The sequence below is a fragment of the Etheostoma cragini genome, chromosome 22 (assembly GCF_013103735.1).
Source record: "Etheostoma cragini isolate CJK2018 chromosome 22, CSU_Ecrag_1.0, whole genome shotgun sequence".
Classification (NCBI taxonomy): Eukaryota; Metazoa; Chordata; class Actinopteri; order Perciformes; family Percidae; genus Etheostoma; species Etheostoma cragini.
Window position 1 is genome coordinate 8,215,813 of NC_048428.1, and position 16,807 is coordinate 8,232,619.

Genomic DNA, 16,807 nt, shown 5'->3' on the forward strand with positions numbered 1-16,807 from the left:
AAGCTGACAGGGGATGTTTTGATCTCTGGAGCTGAGGCGAGATGGAGCTCAGAAAGGCGTGCACACAAAATGAAATTACATCTTCATAACCCAGCAAACAGTACACATGAAGCGCAGTTAATGCAGACATTTGAATCTTACTTTTAATTCTTCAAATCTTCCAAATCAAAGTTGAAACTTTCAGAATTTATGTTTCTCCTTCCAGAACAGATCCTCACTTTAATTACTGTAAATCTGATTATATTAGGGCTGGGCGATAGGGAGAAAATCTAATATCACAGTATTTTTGACCAAATACCTCAATGTCACTACTGCAACAATATTGTAGTGTTGACTAAGGGTGCTTTCACAAAATATTTACACAATGGGATTTGTGATAAATAATCATCATAATGTGGATATAATGACTAAGTGGGTAAAGACAAATAATAGAAGAGTTACTACAGTGTAGTAAGATCAGAAAATGACATCACTTCACTGTAATGCAGCCTTTAAAACCAAGAAAAGACAACACTTATTTCATATTACGATATCCAAAATCTAATATGAAATGTAGTCACAAATCACGATATCCATTTAATACCGATATTTTGCTCAGCTCTAGATTATATCTCAACCAACATTTACATAATATATTCACAATCAATTACAGGGATGCTTAACAATTATCTGTATAGCCCCAAAGCTTAATTCTTTCAAATCCCTTAAAGCAGCGGGTGTCACACACTGAAAGATCTTGACTTGTTCTCTCTCTCTCGCTCTCTGCAATCTCTCCTCTTCTCCCCACCATGTCATTCTCTCCTGCCGTTCCCTTGTCCTCCTAATGTCTACTTTCCCTTTTGTCGTCCTGTAATCATCCCTGTCCCTCCTACACATCTCCTCTCTGACAGTTTGGCTCCGTCCTGTAACCACTGCCCACTGTAAATTCCCTGCTGGGTTTTGGGTGAAAGAGAAGAAAGAAAAGAAAGATACTGGTGAAAAAGAATATAGTTTAGATGTGGCCCTACATATAGAGCCAAACGAGAAATTCAAACGCTATGCAGTTGTTTTCCCAATGTAGTCCTAGATTGTCCAACTGGTCGATTGAGCGGGTGAAGCAATGTAATCAACACAAGCTTCAGTACATCAGATGGGTTTGGAAAAGGTTGGGACCACTTTCTCTGCGTGGGCAAAAACATATCAGAATCAGAAAGGAACTAATTGAACAGAATTTGCCTTGGTTGTAATATGTAATTAACAATCAATAAAATACAGAAAAAGGTATGTCCATGTAACTGTTAAACACTAAGAAAGAAATGCAAGATTTTGCAGGATGTTGCAAAAATGTGAAAAGTCCTGAACACCCACACAGGTGTTTATAGTTAACGTGGCTGATTGGACCTTCTCCAGGACTGTGTGGGTGGGGTTAGACTGAGTGATTAACATCTTCCTGAGTCCTCTGTTAGTGTTAATGCACCTGTTAGGGCAGAAAAAAAGACACTGTTGTCATCCTTATTGATAGAAAGATTTTGTGACCTAAGAAGTCCTCATCAAAGCTCTGAATCAGCCAGAATAACCGAAAACACCTGTGTGGGTGTTCAGAGGCTTTAAGAAACTATTTGTTCTGTTGTTATGTCTGTTCATTTGAAATTAAGTTACAATTTAAACACTGCTGTAAAGACACAATCTGCCATCCATACGTTGTTTTGAAATCCTGCTCAGAACAGAACATGACAACAAGAAAAGTTTTGTTATGGAAATGAGAATCTGTGAAAAAAAGCACGACGGTGTGTTTGTTTTCAGGACGTTTTGGCAGTGTGTATTAGGTGAGGCGGTGCGATGTGTCTGGGCTTTCAGACAATGCAGCCATTATCAGATGCAGAGATGTATAAGAAAAGAGGGGAAGGAGAAAGACAAAGCTAAGGCTGCTGTTAGATATGTCAGTCACTCAGACATTGACAGGATATTGAATGGTGTGTGTCTGCATAATGAAGGGGGGGGGGGGGGGGTTTAAGAATAAGGTGAAGACAGATAGGCAGGACATGGAGGGTGAAGCTGTCACACTGGTTCCTTTTACAATAGCAAGACAGGGAAACATGTCATACATACATACTGGGGCTTTTTGATTATACATGGTTATATGCGTATTCCAACTTTTGGTTGTTCACTTTTATAAAGTTGGGCACTTTATTTTTTAAACCCTAATATGGGTCAAGCTTAAAAAACGCTGTAGCCTACATTTCCCATATCACGACAGATAGCATATTTTCTGTTATACATCTCCTGCCCGGTGCATGTTCATATCTTTCAAACTCAGGGGCAATTCAGGGTTTCTGTTAGAAGTTTGTAGTTGCCGAGCCCAAGTTAAATTACCCCGGATTACATCACTAGACATTATCAGGTTATCTTCTCAGATGTCCAAGTTGTGTCTCTTTAAGTTGTAACTGCAGTTTTAGTTCAGAAAGCGGCTGTATACAGCGCCTATCAACCACTCTAGATCAGTCAGATATTCCATATCTCTGCAATACTGCTCTGGTCACTTCAAAGCCCTAAAAAGTAAAAGGTACTTTATTGTCACATACACAACTGGGGACCAACTCCAGATCTGAGCCAGTGCCTTGATCAAGGACACTGAGAACCTAATGCAGGTTTTTTGATGGTGGGGGAAATCGCAGCACCCGGGTAAACATGGGGAAGAACATACAAACTCCACACACACAACAACCTGGATTTGAACCCAAATTCTTCTTGCTATGAGGCCCCAGTGCTAACCATTGGGCCTCCATGCTGAAATAGCTTTGCTACTATTTGCAAATGTCAACACTGTTGCACTTCCTGAATCGAAATACATACCGTCAAGACTTAAAGGAGAAACACAGGCTCAAATATATTAATTCTGAATAAACTTTCAAAGATTGAATCAAATCTTTGATCTTTGTTTTCACCATGCCGAAGTTTATAGATTATGTCTTGACTCGCATGTTATTATTGTTCCATGACTTCTTTAGGGAAGAGGCAGAAAAACAGAAGGAGCTGGAACTAATACCTTACGGGTAGAAAATATGGGGGAGTAGCTAAAAGAATAAAGCAGCAGATATTTACTATAGCTTAGAATACAGCACACACTTGACTGCCATGGCGTCTTAGTGTTTCACTACTTCCAGGATAGTAACCCATCTTCTTCTTTTAATCCTAGAGAGCGAAGCCCCTAAAAAATGTGTTTTGCTAAATCACTACCAAGCTCTTTTGTACCATTCACTCTCCTATGTGCCCTTATCTCTGTCGGTTTTCTTTCTGTATCCTCCCTCTCTGCCGCCCTCTTCTCTTTCTCATTGATTCTCCGTTTGTCTTCGTGATCTATGGTTCCCTGTGTTCTGCCAATGTAAGGATTCCTGAGAGCAGGAGGCTCCAGCTCGACAGCCCTCTTTATTCAATAAGACAGGAAGTCCTCCCTGTCCTCTCTCCGCAAATGGATAACGAGGGAGCTTGTTCAATAGAGCAGCAATTTGGACTACTTGTCGTAATAATGATAGTCCATCTGGTGCTGCCTACGTTCTTGCCCATTTAGAGTTGACACATCAAACCAAAAATTGTAAAGCATACCACTGGCCAATTCGGAACTCAACTGTCAACCAATAGGATCTTTTCTCCCTCTTAGCTATGGATACCGGGCTAAGGAGGACATTATTCCATAGGAGCATTAAAGGAATAGTTCTACATCTCATGAAATATGTGTATTCACTTCTTTTTTGCCAAGCATACAATGCTGAGAAATTGTATCGGTTAGAGAACAAAAAAAGGCATCTGGAAACAAATGAGCCAGGTGACATGTTGTATACTGCAATGTGATAGGGGAGAATACACGTAGCTATCTTGACATCAGACAAAAATGTTTGAGGTTTATCAAACCATTAATCCTATTGGCGTGTTTGTGTGACGCATTCACCCCAACTCTTACCCAACATCATGAACAACTCAATCAAACCAGCCAAGTGTGAACAATAATAAGTCTCATGTGTAATCTATTAATTATGCGGATAGAAAAATAGTCTTCCGGAAAGAGTGGTGTACTTTAATGAGCTAACACCAGAAATCAAGCCACTCTTGAAGTGGAAAGATAAGCATGTCCTGACGACGGCTAAAATGTCTGAAATGCATCAGTGCCTATTTTCTGACTTCTCCACACTTGATTTTACTCCACTTTGAAGAAGACTTCACTCATGCTTCTAAAGGAAGAAGAGCCCAGCATCACTTCATGTTTCTACACACTTCTTCAGTGCAATTCATTTTCACCTTTGTCACACTGTGACAATCATATTACCATATCTAAAGAAAATGCAATATGGGGCGCCTGGGTAGCTCACCTGGTAGAGCAGGCGCCCATATATAGATGTTTACTCATCGACGCAGCGGACACAGGTTTGACTTTGCCCTGCGGCCCTTTGTCGCCTGTCATTCCCCCCTCTCTCTTCCCTTTCATGTCTTCAGCTTTCCTATATAAATAAAAGGCCTAAAATCCCCATAAATGTGTAAAAAAAAATGCAATATCCTGGTTCACTGAGGCTCTTAATCCAGCTCAAGAAGACCTTTCAGGTACAGAATAGTCTCCAACACAGAGACTAAAAACACAATCAGACATAGCCAAGCCATCTCAAGTAACCTCCCTATGCTACCAACCCACAGATGCCATACATCAGTGACTCAGAGGACCTGTCCTCATCCAGATGCCTCACACACGCACGGAGCTGAGGTAAACCTGGAGCCTTCATGTCCCCACACCGCCTCTCACCCAGCCGGCTTGGCCAGCTACTCCACTAGCAGAAGGCGGGCCAATTAGCCGACGAGTGCCATCGAAAGGCCAACCTGTAAGGCGATGGAATTACTCCATTATAGATGACGCACAGGAAGCCTGGTCGGCAAGGCAACGCTCTGACGGCGTGCGGTGGCTGCTAAAGTTGACGTTTGCTACCCATGGACTGATAGGAGCTCGGTCCCCTCAGGTTACAGGGACAGCATGCTCCTTGTGCCACAGATCACATGTACATTTAGTGGGTATGGTGGACATGTCAGTTGGAAAATGAGGGTATACTGTTGACATTAAAGTGACTTTAAGGGCCACATGTGAAAAATGTATTTAAGTTCTGAGTTTAAAGTCAGAATTCTGTTGTTTTTCTCTAGTGTGAAATATTTACATGACCATACACAGTATGAAAAAGTAATGACAAGACTATTACCGTTCAAAAAATGACCATGGCTTAAATGTGTTAGTATTTTAGCTTTTCTTTGGTCACAGAAGTCCTTTTTTGGAAAATGCTACCATAAATCGGGTCTCGTAAAAAGCTTGAGAAGTGCCACCCCTGCATGTCCTTTTAATTTATTGAAATGGAAGTTTACGTCAATTTCTCTGACAGTCGTGCGAATCACACAATGTTTTACTAGTTTTCCCAGAGACCTGTGTTACACACTGCAGTATTGGAGGTAATTAGGCATTTTAGAATTATGCTTGTAGTCAGAGCAGGTTTGTCAGAGAGGAGAGTGTGTTTACAGGCCTGAGCTACTCAGAGAAGCTTTATGGGTAGCATGGGACAGAGGAAATAAACTGTACCTCGTATATTTACAAGGATTACTCACCTTGAGTACACAACTGGTTCTTGCATTTTTTTAACAGTGTCGTAAAATATATGTACAGTATATACACATACAATATGCAAGGGCAACATTAGTAACCCTATCATGCATCTGGCTTATAGTTTAGCTGTCTCAGCCTTTTTTGTCTCTAAATATGTCAAACACAAAAGGACACATGCTAGTTATTGGTTTTCTTATTATAGTATAACTATATTTAAATACATTATATGATATAATCAGACAACCAAGTGCAGGCTATTTTGGATTGTGTCTCTGTATACATTCTTTCATAATTTAGAAGATTCACGTCCCAAAACAGAGACTGGTAACTCCAGACTCCTGCATAACCTTTCACATTAATTTAGCAGTTATGGGGAACAAATTATGAGTCATTTGCCACGCAATTTCACCAACATCAAGTTACACAGGGGGCGTGGCTGCTGCCTGTAGGCTGTGAAATGTCAATAAGTTACTCTGCTAGGGCCGTGTTTCTGTCAGTACTTGCCCCAGAGTCCACCTGGTCTTTAGCTACACATCTAATCAGTGAATGATTTACACTCAGGGATGCTGAGTGAATACAATTAGCTCCCTGCTGGGAAAATCTGCAGCAGAAAACCTTGCCCCAAGTCTTTTTTCATGCCAAAAAGATTAGGTCTACCAATTATTAAAAAGTTAAGAAAGTTGAAGAAATCCCATATTATGGGAATCTTTCTAGCAAGGGCCAGGTACTAGATCAGTATTATATTGGTATTGTGATATGTGACAGATATGGCAGCGTCCAACATAACATTTTTCCCCCCCCACTACTTCCTCATACTTTCAATGAGGTCCCACACACACACACACACACACACACACACACACACACACACACACAGGCCATTGCTTATGTCGAACTCTGAATTGTCTTAGATTTCTGGTTTTGTAATATGATAAGTGTTGTCATTTGCTTGTTATAAAAGTTGCATTACAGTCAAGTTATGTAATTTTCTGAATGTACCAGTTCTAGCTGTTATATTATTGCCTTTGACTATTTAGTTATTATATCCAACATTATTAATGTTGATGCTGATTCTTTGTGTAAAATCTAAGCTCTAACTGTCAACCCTACAACATCGGCATTGAGGTATTTAGTTAAGAATATCCTGATATCTGATTTTCTTCATATCGCCCAGCCCTACTTCTAGCCCTTTTATTTACAGGGATTATTAACAAGAATTGTTTTTTGTTTGTTGATAAAGCAGATCCGTTTTCAAGGAATACAGTTGGTAAAAATACCAATGAACAGGGATTATGCCACAACTAACATGGGTTTCACAAATGTCACATCTTCAAAAGTCTTACTTTACTCTGTCTGAAAATGTAATGCCTCTTGCTACATTTCCAAGTATTCAGCAAAGAAGAGCTATTATATTACAACATCCAGTGAGTGTGTCACGCAACTTGACATCGATCTCTCTGATTGCATGACAAAATATGTGGGCAATAGTAGAAAGTGGATCTATCTGTCCAGTAACAGAGCCGGGGGCAGAGCAGCTGGGAGTGACCGGAGCTCTGGTCACATGTCACTTGTTGGAACATGATCCCAGCCTCCTGGGAAAGCTTGCCGCCTCTGACCACCCTGAATTATTCATCGCTTACACACAGAACCCACTGGCGAGTGCACCAGGGTCGTCAAGGCAACCACAGGCTCCCTGCCCACACCAGTAACCGCAAACCCACACACACATTTATTAACTGCTGTATTTGAAATTATACTGTAAAATTTGCATTTGCAAAACATGACATTTGAATGATACCCAGACTATCATCTGCACCTCATGACCCCAGGTCCGTGTGATTGTTGCAGAGGTTGAACGGGGGCATTGCTTCATATTTAGCCCAGAGCACTTGCACAAATGCACACACTCAGAAAATACATAATGCACAACATGTTCACCATCTCCCTGGCCCCATTAGGACAAAATGTCACAAAAATGTCACCCTAAAATGTCACAGTGTGATCATACATACTGATCAGAACAGTGCCTTTTCTGGTGAATCATTTTGGGTTTTATTTTTCCAAAAGCGTTTTGATGACTTAAGATGTTGGAAAATGACAAAAAGGCATGTCTGAATTATGACATCTGACACCAGCTGATGTCTTATAAATTCAGGGACGTTGTACAGTGCCCTCTGGTGGACAAACAATACAACACCAACGCTCATAACAAGGTTGAAAGTCCGTTTTTATTTTAATTTTTAAAATATTTTTCAGAATCATTTATTTATCATTATAAATGATTCTGATGAGTAAATATTTTTTTCAATTGGCCATTATAAATGCCAATAGATCGGGAAATGCCTAATGTCAGCTGATAATATCGGCCCGTCGATATATCGGTCGGGCTCTAACACACACACAAACACAAGCATTTCTGTCAACAGCTTAATTGACAACCTTACGTGTGATGCCCCATTGGCATCAACCAATGTTGCAGTTGTCAGTCATTAAAGATTTAACAGCTCAGTAAGCTGTGACCAAAGATATGTCGCAGAGAGAAAAAGTGTGTAGACAACACACGGAGAAAGATTGGAAACAACACATACAACAATAACAAGTGGCTGCTGAGGAAAATCAGGCGTGTGTGTCACCGTCTGCGTGTGTGTGATCATAAATCATTTAGGTCAGTGCAGGTGCTGTGTATTCTCTAGGATTGGGTGAACAGACTAACACAGACACCCCAGTGGCATTGAAATCTGCTCTCTTACCAAAGCCAAATGACGTCAAGAAAGCTGTGTGTGTGTGTGTGTGTGTGTGTGTGTGTGTGTGTGTGTGTGTGTGTGTGTGCTTAGAATCCATATCCAATCCATGATCGCTCAGAGAGAAATGAGGGCTGATCACACAAGTATAAATATACCTGCAGACACGCAGACATGGAAGCTAAGCCTATTAACAAAGTGTACTGTATGTAGGAAGAAAATATGACTTCATAGAAACCACAGCAACAATCTAACATCTATTTTGTAAAATAATTGAGAATGAAAACTTACTTAAAAATAACTGAATATATTTCCATGTAAATGAAAGTTTTGAGACGATCAATTGTAAAAGTAATTTTTACATTTGCTGCCTCAAACGGTGAGTAGCCTATTGAAGTGATGCTTTTCCTTGTTGAGGACTAATTTGGACAATTGTGAAAAAAGTGGATAATATACTGAAAACCGCCACGGCACAGAGAGTAAAGGAACATTCAAACTTCATTTAGAGAAATTTTAAGTAAAAACACAGCCAAGTATCAAAGTACACTGTGTGACTGGCAATTGATTTCTGTGAATTGCAGGGCAAAAACATCGTGCCAACTAACGCTTATCATTTAAAATAGCAAATAAGATTTTTCATACTGTTTTAACACATTTTGTGTTAGTTGTATTCAGTTATATTAGAGCTTACATTTAGTCCAGCAAAAATAAGACACACGGCTACAAATGAACATGTGAATGAGAACACAAATCCATTGGTGAGAGAAGTCACAACTGTACACTAGGGCTGCGAAATACAAGAAAAATATCTAATATGAGTCACGATATTTAAGGGAATGATTGTTTTTGTCTCATTTTCATTGAAAATTAGTAACACTGAAAGATATTAAAATGATTAGTGTGATTTTTGCAAGGATCTGTACCAAACAATGATTTTTCTTCTTCTGTAGGATGTGATTTGTAGGCCGGGACATCTCCACTATACCTAATTTAGAATGGTCAGACACATATTCTGCCAATTACAAATATTGTGCCCTTTGGCGATTTGGATATTGCGCTAGTCCATATTGCGATTTTGATACAACTGCGATTTATTGTGCAGCCCTACTGTACACACACACACACACACACACACACACACACACACACACACGTTGCTTTCCATTATTCAGATGCCACTCAGAGGCTGAGCATGCCGACTGGTAACATTAGCTGTGATGGGAATGAAGCTCTACCATTCCCCACATGGGGACAACAGTAGTCAGTAGTTGGCATTGGACTGGACTGTGCTTTAGCATTAGCATAGTGCTGAAAACAGCCACGGTAGTTACGATGCCAATGGTACAGTATGGGACTCTGAATTTTGCAGTAGGGTTTCTGGCCGATATGGCTGAAATCAACATCATGACATTCATTGCTAAAAGTCAACAAGTAACTAATGATGGCTCATGACCAAAATCAAATCTTATTTTTGTTTGTAGTCTGTCCACTATATTTCGTGGAAATCTGATCATAGATTTTTGAGATACCTTGCTGACAGACAGACAGACAAACAGACAGAGGAAACAGATAAAATCCTTGGTGGAGTTAATAATTAAAACTGATATTCAGCGGAGTGGAGCTGAACCAGCTTTTATTAATTCATTTATCCATCTGAGACAGGATGTGTTAACAGATGAGAGTACACCGGAGCAACTTTGCTCTCTCGTTGTTATACAGCAGATTATCTCTGACTAAGCAACCTCGCTTTGTCTCTGGTGGGCATAGTGGCCAGATTCAAGCACTTAATGTGACTCAGAGCAAACGCTGCACCTGACGCCTGTCATGAGGCTTTGGCACTTCTGTGTTGTTGTTGTGTTCCTAGAGAAAGCTAAGAAAATGAGTAGGGTTGGGTTTCGTTGGTGGGTTTTTTAATACCGGTTCTGCTAAACCCAAATTTATTATCACAGGGTCTCGGTACCCAACCCTATCTACCCTTGGGGGTGGCAGTAGCTCAGTCCATAGGGAGTTGGGTTGGGAACCGGAGGGTCACTGGTTCAAATCCCCGTATGGACCCAAAAAGTTGGGAGCGTGGATTGGTGGCTGGAGAGATGCCAGTTCACCTCCTGGGCACTGCCAGGTGCTCTTGAGCAAGGCACCGTACCCCCCTGACCGCTCAGGGCGCTGGTTCAGCTGGCAGCCCACTCACTCTGACATCTCTCCATGTATAGTGCATGTATAGGTCCTGAGCATGTGTGTGTATTTCAGGCCTGTGTGTGAGTACTAACAAAAAGTGTGTACACAGAGTGTAGTGCAGTAATTTTCCCCATTGGGGACTAATAAACAAATTTCTTTCTTTTCTTTTCTTTTATCCATGAGACAAAATATCCCATATCCCAACAGAGTGAAAAGAAGGTAGTCTACTGAGCACAGAAATAACTGCACTTGATATACCAGAAATGAAGATCTTTTGTAACCAGATGTTTTTGACAGAAACGGAAACCAAAACTTTTAAGGTGATGAACATATCAGCCCCATGGTGCCTGCATGTAAAGCTTTAGAGTAAGCTTATAGTCAATCCAGTGCAAAAGCAGCACAGTGCTAAGAGTTTCAGCATTGCACTTGGCCTTTAAACCAAGTTGAATATATAGTGTATCAAATTGAAAGCACTAGAAAGTGTTCAGAACTACCACTTTAGATAAAATGGGAGGATAGTTAAACACAGTTCAGGGCGGCTGTGTGTTTGTGGCACCGAGTAGAGACAACTCTTATGCAATATTAAAAGAAATTTCATCCCAACTGTGAGACAGTGTCAAACACAGACAGGAAAAAGAGATTACAAATCTGTTATCTCTCTTTTAATTACTGTGTGTTATGTAAAAGCTAATGATAAAAAGAACCCAAAATAGCTCGGCGCTAGCACAGCCCGCCTCCAGTACTACATGTGGCCTTGCAGAGAAAAAAATGGAAAAATAACTTAGCGTTTCAATATGGATTGAAACTGGAAATCAAACTCACAAGGAGATAAATGAAATTAACTCATGGCTGTGCCATTGTTAATGACATTGTCTAATTTGCAGAGAAAATTACTTCTTGAGGGAAGACAATCGGATAAACAAAAGCTGATGAGCTTTTTGGAATTATTTCAGCAGTAAGCACAGACTGCCAGATCTGTAGTGTTAGGCTGAAGCGAGGTGTTACAAGTTAGTGTTAATAACTGCTTTATCACCCAGTGGCAGGCTGTACTTTCTGTAACGTGTAATCCAGAGCAGAGAAAATTGTAGGAAAGGAGAAAATTGACAATACAGTAAACTCAGCCATGAAGTCAAATCCGGGGAGTCAGCACTGAAGCTGCCATCCAGAAAGTTTACTAGAAGACAGCAGTCCCTGGGCGCCCAGACGGCTCAGTTGGTAGAGTGGGCGCCCATATATACAGAGGTTTGCTCCTCGACGCAGCGGGCCCAGGTTAGACTCTGGCCTGCGGGTCATAGCTGCGGCCCCCCCTTTAACTTCTTTGGCTGTACTGTCATTTAAGGCCTAAAATGCCAAAAAAACACAGTCCCAACAACATTAATAAAAAAGGTGACCTATCTCACACCTGCTACTTAGAGGAAATACTATCTCTAAATCATCACCCTCTATAACCTGTGGTATACGTCGAGCTGGGCAATATGGAGATAATCAAATATCACCAGATTTTTGGACCAAATACCTCAATATTGCCAAAGAATTGAAGGAGTTGACTTAATAACAGAAGAGCTAGAACAGAAAATGACTAATGCGTCCTGTAAAACTATGAAAAAGACAACACTTTTAAGGCCATATCTAGTGTCATGTAGGCCTGGGATGGGTACCGCGTTACCCCAATACCGTGGTCACATGCCACCACCGCTGTGATGACATCATCAACGCATATTTTTTGGTTTCTTTTTCTCACTTTATGTTTGCCGAGTTTACAGGAGAACAGATATTGTGTGATATGAAATATAATGAAAGCATCAATCATTGTGTAGCTATCTTCATCGACTGTCTTCTATCCTACATTCATGAGTTTATGGAGAGAAAAAAAACAGATGTAGGTTGCACGTCACTTCAGCTTTCCATATGAGCCTGGACAGTCCCATTGAGGTAAGGTGGACGTGGACACATTAACGTTAATGCTGAAGTGTTTACTAACTCTCACACTGAGCTAAAATGGAAACCCTGTGCAGCAATCTTTTCATACAGTCTATGGCTGCAACATGTTGTGAGCCAATGTTTTTTGCGGCTAACACCCTTCAATTTACCAGCGGAATTGACAATAGATAAAGCCTCAGGTAGCCTAGAGCAGCGCAATATATCGGTATTTTATCAATATCGTGATGTGCAACTAAATATCATCTTAGACTTTGGATATCGTAGTATTGTAATATGATTTCAGTCATAGTCCTGGTTAGTCTGCATTACAGTAAAGTCATCTTATTTTCTGATCTTACCAGACTGTTGTAACTATTCTATTATTTGCCTTTACCCACTAAGTCATTATATCCACATTACTGATTATTTATCAAACATCTCATTGTGTAAATATTTTGTGAAAGCACCATTAGTCAACACTACAATATCATTGCGTTATCAATATCGAGGTATGTGGTCAAAAATATTGTGAGATTGGATTTTCTTCATATCGCCCAGCCCTAAGCTCAGGCTTGTAGGCTTGTAGCACTCATCAGTTATTCTTCGTTACCGCTCACTCTCCTTGCAAGACCACACGGTCACAGACGGCAATCACTTAAGGGCCACTGCCATTCTCGCTCTCACTTACGCTACTCTCGTAAGGGGGCAAACCCTATCAACGTAGATATGATATTGATATATTGTGCGCACACAGTCATGACAAAGTCAGTTCAACAACGTCCACAGTCTAAAACAGAAAAGTGTTTTAAACATCACAGACATACAGAGGGACATCAGTCAGTCCCCCTGCTGCTGGCTGTAGAATGCCTTCTAACTGCAGCGTTGTACTGACCGGTTGGGCTTCTGAAGCTGGACATGGCAACACTGTTTACAAAGCTAATCAACAGGCTTTAGCTTTGCCTTGCTTTAGTGACGTCTTAGGGTCAAATAAAGTTATATTTTTGCATTATAGTACCCAGTTTATAGCCCACTGTGCGAGCATCTTCATCTCCACTGACGCCCTACTGGACATCCACAGTTACACAGACTTCCATCTGAAAGCTGCCCAACACTAGACACTTTTGGCAACTTGATGCTTTTGGCGGGTCGATTATGTAATTAAATGACGATGATATTAAATGATAATCACTTATTTGTTCAATACTGAAATCACAATTACTTAACAAGGCTACTCCTTGACTTGATAAAGACGAAGATGTTGCATTTATTGAAATTAAAACAAGAGTGAATCAATTGCAGTAAACAAATCGATAGTAAAAAACAACCTAGAACTGTGAAGTTTCCCTAAATACTTTCCCCATTGATTTGATTGAATAGGAGTTTAGTTGCAAACTGTAATGTGCAAAATAATAGTTTTTTTTTCGATTGCATTGTTTTGCATTGGGATAAAAATGTAATTAATTGCACAGCCCTGACTATACGAACTTGGATGCTTTGAATTCCTGCAACACATAACTATTATGTCAGGAAGCTGAAAATACAGTGATCAAAGTCAGATAGGAAACTACTGTTACCGCATTTATTTAATACTGCATTCTCTTGGCAGGTCATGCCAGGCATTGTCATAGGCTGCCATCCACATACACTCAGAACTTCTTATAATGCTATCACCCTTATACATTCAGAAATGTTTGACTGTCGACTTAAAAAACTTAAACGCGTATTCTTAAACCATAAGCTTTTGTGTTTCCTATGTTTTTAAGTGCTAAGCACATATAAAATCCAAAAGCAGTTTATACGTTTTCCAAGGACTGACATTTCTAAAGTGCAAGTAGCCAACAGAAAATGGAAATATCTGAGTGCCATATCTACAATACATTCACATGTAAGTATGACAAAGAAAAGCTTGTAGAAGAAAGGGCAAGATGCAAGTGCCGGGGGAGGATAATAAATGCAAGGACGTGGGAGAAGAGAATGTGACGCCAAGTCAGGAACTTGAAATAAATTATCAATATATGAGAATAATAATAATACCAGCCGTAATCTTTGTTGCTTCTTGCAGCAAAGAACAAGGCTAGGTCTTACTGAAAAGATTGGGTTTTTGACATGTGATGGCCCAAAGTAAAGGTTACTTTGGTAATTTTACGGTACAATGGTCAACTAACTCAGCCCAGAATAAGATATATCATCTAAGTACAAAGATCAAACCGTTTTACATCTCTCTAATGTTCTTCATCTGTCCGTCATGTGAGCTTGGACGTTTTAACTGAATAACCTGCAGCATCTGGACTGAATCTATTCCCTGCTTCTCTAAAGAGGAACCGTGTGGCATGCCAAGCTTGCAAATCATGTGGATATGTGGATGTAAGACTTGTATGACTGTCAGTTGACTTGCCAGGATGTTCCTGAGTGGTGTGTCTGTGTTTTGTGTGTACAGCCAAGTGTGAAAGACGGCGAGAGGTTTCGGCGTAACACTTCATGATAGCCGCATGCATTCAACTTTAGCTAAACAGAGGTGATTTTCTCTGGAAATAAAAGAGGATGTAAAGTAGACAGATGTGCCCTTGATAAAAAAAAAAAAAAACTAATTTATTTTTTTAACCACGGGAGGAAAGCTTGTTAGTTCTGCAGATTCTTGAACAAAAGAAAGACAAAAATACAAATTGAGTGGTAAAGTGTATTGGTGTAACACTTGTAGCCTGAAGGCTTTTAACAATCCATTAAGCCAGGCCATTAGATCACAATAAAAGTGCCCTGTTTCTCAGTTAAAATCTCTTCTAGCTGCAAATATTGTTGCTTGTGAACCCAAAATATCTCTTTCAACAGAATAAAGCCTAAGCGCATGTACTGCCTTTGTTAGAAGTGATACTATCTGAATTAAGTCACAGAATCCTAAAAACACAAAGGTCTTTCCATGGAGCCAAAGAATATTTGCCCCATTCACTTCTTTGGGAAGGTCTTTCCAGTTGTTGACTTAGTATTGAATTACATAGGTAGGCTATGTGGTGTTTATATGGGGAGATACTAAGTATGTACTACATTTAAAACTTGTCTTGCGGCTTATACTGGGGAAATGTTCTATTGGATCATATTATAATGAAATTAAGCTACGTCTTGTTGTGCTTTGTGACAATACATCTCAGCTGGAATGTTAGCCCACTTTGAGAGCACAAACAAGCCCAGGAAGGGAAATACATAAGGTTATTATGTTGCCTACATATTCCATCATAAATATCAACAAATGCCTCCCAAAAAAATTATTCAAAAGTGGAGAAAAGGACAGGATGGAACTACAAAGCAGCTGGGCACCTCACAAAGACCCTGTTGTTACTGAAACAACACAGACTGAACATGGGCAACAATGTGCCTCAAATGTATTATTCTTTTGAAATAATATAAGAATAATGCCGACTAATAGGAGGGAAAGCAAATGTGTCGTTCCTTTTCTGAAATGTTGTCATGTCAACGTATAACGGTCCCGGTTCTTACCTCTACACTGAACGGCTGCTCCTCTCCGTTCACGGCGCATAAAATCCACAGCAACAACTGCAAGCATAGCGTCCCCATACAGCAGCTATTAAGACATCTCCTATTGCGGACCGCCAAATAAACCATAGTTAACCCCGCTGTTGTCGCTTACTGTCTCTGTTCAGTTTTATTTACAGTCGATACAAAGAAACGGACAACGGGGATAAATCCTACTCGTTTCGCAGCAACATTGCTGATGTCTTGGTGTCTCTGTCGCGGTGCCGAACACAGAGGAGAGGAAAGGAGAAAGGGAAGAAGGAAAGGATTCGTCGACCGCTCGCGCCTCTGCTTTTGCCGCCGTTTCAGGAGGTTACCCCCGGGGAACGTCTCGCTGTTAACGTCTGTCGGCAGCCTCCCGGTCCTGCAGTCCCCGGGTCAGTCCTCCGGTACACCGGCCGTTGTTCCAAGCGGACGTGTCCAGCCCGTTTTCTGCACCGCGCGGCATAGCTGCCCGTTTTCAATCGTGTTTCCCACCCAATGCGCATGTGCGTACTGGCACGCGCATCCCACTTCTCGTCAGCCAAATTCTCCTAGAAAAACAGTCCACAGTTCAGTTTGAAATGTTTTTCACAAGCTGTTTATTCTGTCAGGGCGTTATAGCTCACTTGTTCATGCAAATAAACAGTGAGTTAACTTTTTTTTAAGTGGAGTTTTTCACTGTACGATTTTACCTTTGTACCCAGGACAGGAGTGTCAGTTTACCTAAATACAAAGACAACTTCGTCATTTTCGGAAAAAAAGAAGAAAAAAAAAGCGTAATGTAGCCTATTTAATAAGTCACCTTATTGTACTTTTCAAACACCTCGGCTACAGGTATAAAGGTTTCAGTAAAGTG

At 40.5% G+C, this 16,807-nt stretch overlaps 1 protein-coding gene across 2 annotated transcripts in view; it reads right to left on the reverse strand.

Moving 5' to 3' along the window:
* Window positions 1-16,462, reverse strand: part of LOC117937804 (matrix metalloproteinase-16-like) — an 82,043-nt gene extending 65,581 nt beyond the window's left edge. The window contains exon 1 of one of the 2 annotated variants that reach the window (XM_034862020.1): window positions 15,934-16,059. In XM_034862020.1, the coding sequence (XP_034717911.1) occupies window positions 15,934-16,059 (126 nt within the window). Of the gene's footprint in view, window positions 1-15,933 lie in introns of both variants that reach the window. The other variant, XM_034862021.1, reaches the window with a different exon arrangement.
* Between the last annotated feature and the right edge of the window lie 345 nt (window positions 16,463-16,807).